Source organism: Emiliania huxleyi (assembly GCF_000372725.1).
Source record: "Emiliania huxleyi CCMP1516 unplaced genomic scaffold EMIHUscaffold_39, whole genome shotgun sequence".
NCBI classification, from domain to species: Eukaryota; Haptophyta; order Isochrysidales; family Noelaerhabdaceae; genus Emiliania; species Emiliania huxleyi.
The window spans coordinates 604,919-611,037 of NW_005199045.1; the positions used below are offsets into that span (position 1 = coordinate 604,919).

The 6,119-nt window shown below is 62.9% G+C and overlaps 2 protein-coding genes across 2 annotated transcripts in view; one reads left to right on the forward strand and one right to left on the reverse strand.

The window, feature by feature from the left end:
- Window positions 1-3,212: 3,212 nt before the first annotated feature.
- EMIHUDRAFT_451253 (hypothetical protein) lies at window positions 3,213-4,364 on the reverse strand. Its single transcript, XM_005771256.1, has 3 exons — window positions 3,981-4,364; window positions 3,824-3,907; window positions 3,213-3,575 (listed from the first exon to the last, which is right to left on the reverse strand). Exons 1-3 carry the CDS (start codon window positions 4,332-4,334, stop codon window positions 3,504-3,506), a joined length of 510 nt encoding a protein of 169 aa, XP_005771313.1. The 5' UTR covers window positions 4,335-4,364; the 3' UTR covers window positions 3,213-3,503.
- Window positions 4,365-4,593: 229 nt separating this feature from the next.
- EMIHUDRAFT_451254 (hypothetical protein) overlaps window positions 4,594-6,119 on the forward strand; it is a gene marked incomplete at its 5' end in the record, with an annotated part of 2,599 nt that continues 1,073 nt past the window's right edge. The window contains 5 exons of the mRNA XM_005771257.1: window positions 4,594-5,061; window positions 5,179-5,313; window positions 5,450-5,598; window positions 5,746-5,843; window positions 5,952-6,049. Coding sequence (XP_005771314.1) covers window positions 4,594-5,061; window positions 5,179-5,313; window positions 5,450-5,598; window positions 5,746-5,843; window positions 5,952-6,049 — 948 coding nt within the window. The remainder of the gene's footprint in view (window positions 5,062-5,178; window positions 5,314-5,449; window positions 5,599-5,745; window positions 5,844-5,951; window positions 6,050-6,119) is intronic.

Sequence of the window (6,119 nt, forward strand, 5' to 3'; positions counted from 1 at the left end):
GCGCGCAAGCAAGCGATGTTATAAGGGGGATACCCGTCATGCGTGCGGGGGGGGGGATTCGCGCGTCCGGAGCTCCCGCCCTGGCTCTTTGAAGCCGACGAGGGCTTAGCAGATAGCAAGAAATATGCTTTCTGCAGGCCCCTCAACCATCAAGTACTTCGCCCGATGGAGAGCATGGGATCGTGGTACGCCCCTCAATCTGAGGATCCCGGCAGCCAGAGTCAGCGCAGATCCTTTGAGGTCCTGGGGGAGGAGGCCCAGGACCCAGCGCAACGCCACAGCTGGCAGGGGGGAGCCCCCGGCACCGTCATTCTCAAAAGGCTGCAAGCGGCACGTGACAGCAACCAGAGTGCGTTCGGTGGGTGGGTGGGGGGGGGGGGGGAGCCTCAATGAGGCCCGACTTGGCGGCCAGGCCCCCATCCGTAAGCTTCGTCACGCGCGGCCTGCGAGGGCGACGCGGCGGTGTGTGGTCAGCGCGCGACGCGGAGCATGGCGGAGAAGCGGCGCGGGAGAACGCATAGTCTGGGCGCGAGAGCGCCGCACAGCGGGAGGCGAGGCGGGGACCAACCGTTCGCGGCCCGCGAGGCGGATCCCGAGGACCGCGTCCGTCGTAGGCTTTGACAGCACCACGGATTTGATCTCATTGGGCGCGGGCTCGTACGCCGCCGACTGCGCTGCGACCGGCACTGACGCTGCCGCTGGCCGGGCAGTGGTCGCAATGCCGTTGGCGCGCGGGGGCGCCGGCGCCGGCGCCGCCTCCTCCTCCTCCTTGGCCGCCTTTGGCGGGGCCTTCTGCGCAATGGAGGCCCAGCTCATGATGCTCTCCGAGGGAAGCACGAGGCAGAGGGCGGTGAGGAAGAAACACGCGAGCGCAAGCGAGCGGGGCGCTGAGCCTCTGGTTCGTGCGTCGCCCATCTCTCCCGGAGATTCTTTTATTTTTTTTGCCCTGTTTGTTCACCGATTTTTCTTGCAGCGCTGGCGACGCAGCGGCATGGAGTCGCGGCATTTTCGAGCAGTCAATTATCGGCGACCAAGAAATCTGCCATTGCGCAGTAATTTGCGCAGGGCTCTTCCCGCGGCGACGGGGACGAGCTGGTACGCGTTGACGTCGGCGATGACGGCGATAGGGGCGGCGGTGGCGGTGATGACGATGGGGGCGCAGGCGAAGGCGGCGGTGATGGCGATGGCGGAGGTGGCGGCAGCAGCTGCGGCGGCGGCGGCGGAAAGCACTCATCGCAGCCACCGCAGCCGACCCAGCTGCACCGCTGTGGCCACGCGCTCGTCTTGGGCTCATGGCAGTGCTTGGCACACCTGCCGTCGCTCAAGAGAAGGGGAGCAGGCGACAGCGGCAGCGGCGGTGGGAGCGGCTGCGGTGGCGGAGGCGGGAACAAGAGCGGTGGCAGCAAGAGTGACATTGGCACTGGCACCGACGATGCGTGATTCTGCTTGAAGTACACGCGATAGCCGGTCACTCGCCGAGTCTCTGGGCACGAGCTGATGAAGTGGCACGCGAACCATATATGCCCACCAGCATGGGCAGGTGCCTCAGTGCGCTGCACCATCAGCCCAATGCAGTCTGCATCCGCATCGCAGGCAGCGCGGCACCCTGGCAGCTCGTTGCTGACATCCATGCTCGCCCCATGCTCCCGTACTGCCATAGGCGCGGTCGTGCACTGCAGGTTGTCCCCAAGGAAGTGGTAGGTCGAGCGACAGAGTGCGTCCCGCTCGTTGGGCGTGTAATCTGCCGGGCAGCCGCAGACTCCAGCGGAGGTGAGAGGCCCATGACAGGCGTGGGCTGACGCCATGTGCGACCGCCGTGGCGAGGGCGGGGCGCCAGCAGTAGCAGACTGCCCCGGCTCGCCACTATTTGCGGACGATGGATCGGCCCACTTTCTAGGATCGAGGACGCAAGTCGAGGAGCTGCCAAATTTGGCGAGATCTAACGAAGTGTGCAACGCAAACATAGCAAACGGTTCATTTCTGTGGCATTGGCCCTCATTAGGTTTTATGGACTTTCATTGTTGCGCTCACGTCGCAGAATAGCAATCCCCAGCTCTACCTACCCACGACCCGAAACATGAATGAGAACAAAAAAATAAATGAACGCAAAGAGTCGTAGAAAATCCAAAATCCAAATCGCAAACATAGAAACCCAAAGCCCAAACACACACAGCCACGTGGCATAGGAGAGCAGGAGGAGAAAGAATAAACAATCGCGATGAATGTACAGTCGTAGAATGAATGAGACACACACACACACACACACACACACACACACGCCGCACGGGCCACGGCCTACTCGTCAATTACTCTCTCTCTCTCTCTCTCTCTCTCTCTCTCTCTCTCTCTCTCTCTCTCTCTCTTGTGCGAGGCGTGAATGCGCCGATTGCTCTCACCTGGGCAAGCCCTGTCTGAGGGCCTAGAGGTGTCCGTTTTATTTATTTATTGAGCACTGCTGAGGGGTCCCGTACCATGCGGAATCGGACCCTATCCAGTGCTCAAGTGCAAGGGCCTGTCTGCGCGCCTCGTTGCACGCGCGTGAACAGCCTCTATCAGAGGACCCAAGTGCCAGTGTGCGGATTTCGTTTTGTATTGCAAAAAAGCTCTCTCTGAAACTCTGTCTACTGTCTGTCTGTGCCTCGTCGCTCGTGCCTGTCTGTCTGTCTGTTGTGACGGTCTGTCTTCTGTCTCTCTCTCAATATTTTGATCTATATCTCTCTCTAAACAATTGAATAAATAAAATCATCTGGAGCGAGATGGGTGTAAAAGGGAGCTTGGACCTCGCTTGGTCCCCGCGCCACATGGACATGCTTCCGGTATGAGCCTGTCGAGGACTGGGGCTCCACGTGTGAAGCAAAACAGGCCGTGTGGGGTGTGGGTGTCACGAGGACAGACGTCCACGAAGACGGTGGACGGACGCAAACTCCTTATCCGATTCACACTCAGACTCACGGCTGTCCTACTGGTCATATAGAAAGTCGGCCGTCTGCGAGCCCCCGGCTCGCCGACGGCGAGAGAGATGCCACGAGGGGTCGCGGTGGCGTCCATCGCCAGGCTCCCTAGCTCAACCGACGACCCTTCGGGATCGACGGCCGATCGTCATCCGGATCCGGCGGCCCCCTGCCCCACCCCCAGCAGGTGCTAGGACGCAGGAGCCCCGCGGGCAGGGGGCAGCGCGCCGCCCAGTACGACTAGGGGGCGGAGACCAGCTCTGTTTTTAACCCATTTTATTGTCTCGACCACAACGCGCGCACGGAGACGCGCGGAGCACGTGTTTTGTGCCTTGTGTGTGTGCTTCATCTCCTTCTACTGTCTTCTCACTCTTCTCTGGGCCCATTCTCTCTTCTGGTATAGCAGCTAGCACGACAGTCGCAGCAGCAGTGCCGCCGGACCAGCAACGGCCACCCTGCTCTCTGCCGAAGCCCAAGCGGAGACTTGCGGACACGACAGGTGTAATTCGGAGCAGGCGCCTGCGCTGGTGCAGCCGATGGTCGGCCCCTGAGTCACGCGTTGCCGTCCTTGGCGCGCCTCCACTCGACGTAGTCGTCTAGCAGCACCGGCCACGCGCCATCATCCTGCAAGAGAGGCAAGGCAAGCTGAGGTCTTGCTCTCGCGTGTGTTTGCGAGGGGCGGGGTTTGACGGGTTGGAGGTGCCCCTCGGCGCCCAAGAGAGAGAGAGAGCGAGAGAGAGAGCGAGAGAGAGAGCGAGAGAGAGCGCGTGCGTGCGTGCGTCCGTGTCTGCGTGCGTGCGTGCGTGTCCTTCATGTCTGCGTGCGTGTCTGCGTGCGTGACAGCGTCGTGCGTGCGCCCGTTGTCAATGCGCCTGAAAGTTAGAGCAGTCGGGGAGAATCTCGCGGCAAAATTGCAGCGCCATCATCCACTCGTCGTGCGAGACGCCTCGCTGCGCCTGCGGGCGCACACCCCGAGAGGCCGACTCAGGCTCGGGCGGCGGCGGTAGAGGGGAGGCGCGGCCGACCCACCAGCTGTTTGTGGCCCGAGAAGTACTCACACAGGGAGGACGCGTGCGCGGGCCAGGTCGGCTTGAAGAGCAGGCCGAGCATGACGACGGCGGAGTTTACGTCGATGTTCTTCCGCCGCGGATCCTCGCGGCAGAAGCGGTGCGTGAAGGAGTGCAGGTCGCGGAAGCGCTCGATGTCGCCAAGGAGCGCCTGGAAGAGCGCCTGCAGCTCTTTCTGCAGCTCCGCGGCAGAGGAGGCGCCGCCGAGCCGCCCGGCGCCCGTTTCCCACTCCTGGTGCGTCAGGTAGCCCATTTTGCTCGCGCCCATCGCCCACGCGAGGACCAGCAGCGTCACATCGCTCGGGTCGACGCCCATGTCAGCGCAGAGCTTCTCGACCCCGTCCGGCCCAATGCTAGGCTCTTCGGCGTCAGCCTCCTTGTACGTGTCGAAGATCGCCATGTACTTGGAGGTGTCCGGCCCGGGCCTCCTCCCGCCCCGGGCCCAGGACCGCATGTGTGCGAGCACGCCGACCCCCTTTGCGAAAGAATTTAACACGCGAATTCGATGCAAAAAAAACAATTGTTCTTCTTCGGCCGCCACACCCCCCAAACCGGCCTGTTGGTCTCTTGGGTTGATGTGCTGGTCCTTCAACACCACTTGCGCCTTCGCCGCGTCGTACGCGGTCATAATCGCCGCGTACAAGCTGGTCGGCCGCCGCTCCTGGCGCTCGCTGGCTTTCCACGTCAACCAGCTCGCGATGGAGGGCTCGCAGGCGCTCAACATGCTGGCTCTTGCATCCACCTCTGAGTCCCGGAACATGCTCATCGGAGCCTCGGCGGCGTTCAGCCTGACCGTGTACTTCTTCATCCCATTTGCGCTCCTCCTCACGCTTACCGCTCCGGACGCGGTGGTCGTCATGAAACACACGTACCCGAGCGCGGGGCCTCACCGAAGCCTGCTCCACCACGGCAGCTACCAGGCGCTGCTCGCGCTGCTGACGGCATACATGATCGGGGATGTCTGGCTCGGATCGCTATTCGGGAAGGCATGCCCGCCCTCCTCGGCCATCCCCTCTTCTCGCCCGCACCTGCCTTGGTTCAGAGTACGCCTCCCGGGGAGCCGGCGGGTCACGGCTATTCCCTTCCCTGGCGATGATGTGCGCTGCGCCGCAGCTTGATCAGCCCTGCGTGTGACGCCTCCCGCCCCCGCCCTTGAGTAGGTCTGCGATTTCCTCCCCGCTATGCACTCTTCGCTTCACTCCAGCTGGGGTGTTCTCCTCAACCAGATGCCGGAAGACACATGCACGTGCCCCCGCACCTCACTTGGCGGCATGCGCACTGCGGATCTGTATTCGGTATTCTCGGCACGCGTGCTGCGGATACGCTGTATTCTCGCTGCGTGGACGCTGTCTCGAGCGCGAATGGTCACGTCGAGGCCGCAAACGCCATGACACAAGTTCCCGCCCCGCCCTCTCCGCCGTCATCACCTAGGCCTGCTCCGCTTCGACATTGCCCCCACGCGCTGCCGCAGGCATGGGCTTCGACCTGCTCATGGGCCCCTCGCACCACGTGATTTGGAAGTACCGCCCGCTCGTCTGCACGGACGGCTTCCCTTACGCCTCCCCCAACGCGGGCACTTGGTGAGGGGCCGCGCCAAGCCCTGCCCAGCCCTCGCTCCCGGCCGTGCAACATCTGCCCAGCCCTCGCCCCCGGGGCGCTGCCCCGAGCGCCGTGCTTGCTGCGGGCAAATCTGCGGCCCAACCCGCTCGCGGCTCTTGCCGTCAAAGGTGCGCACTGTTTTACGCGATGGTGTTTCTGCCCGACCTCGGTAAGCCCGGCTGCGAGTGGGCCATCGTCGCGTGCCTCGCCCTCGCGTCCATTCCGGTGCCCCCCCCCCCCCTCCCCCCTTTCGGAGTGCTGTTTCTCCTCCCCTCCTCCTCTCTTCCACCCATCTGCTCTTTAGCTGTGGCCTCCGTTGCGCCTCGGACTAGGACTACATCTCGCTCCTCGATGGCGGCACGAGCGAAACCATCTCGTACTGGTGCTGGACAACCTACTTTTACATTCTGTTCCAGCCCTACATGGACACGGCGCCCCCCCCCCCAAAACACAAAAAGAGTCTTTCGCTCTCTCACTCTATCTGTCTCTCACTCTCTCTCTC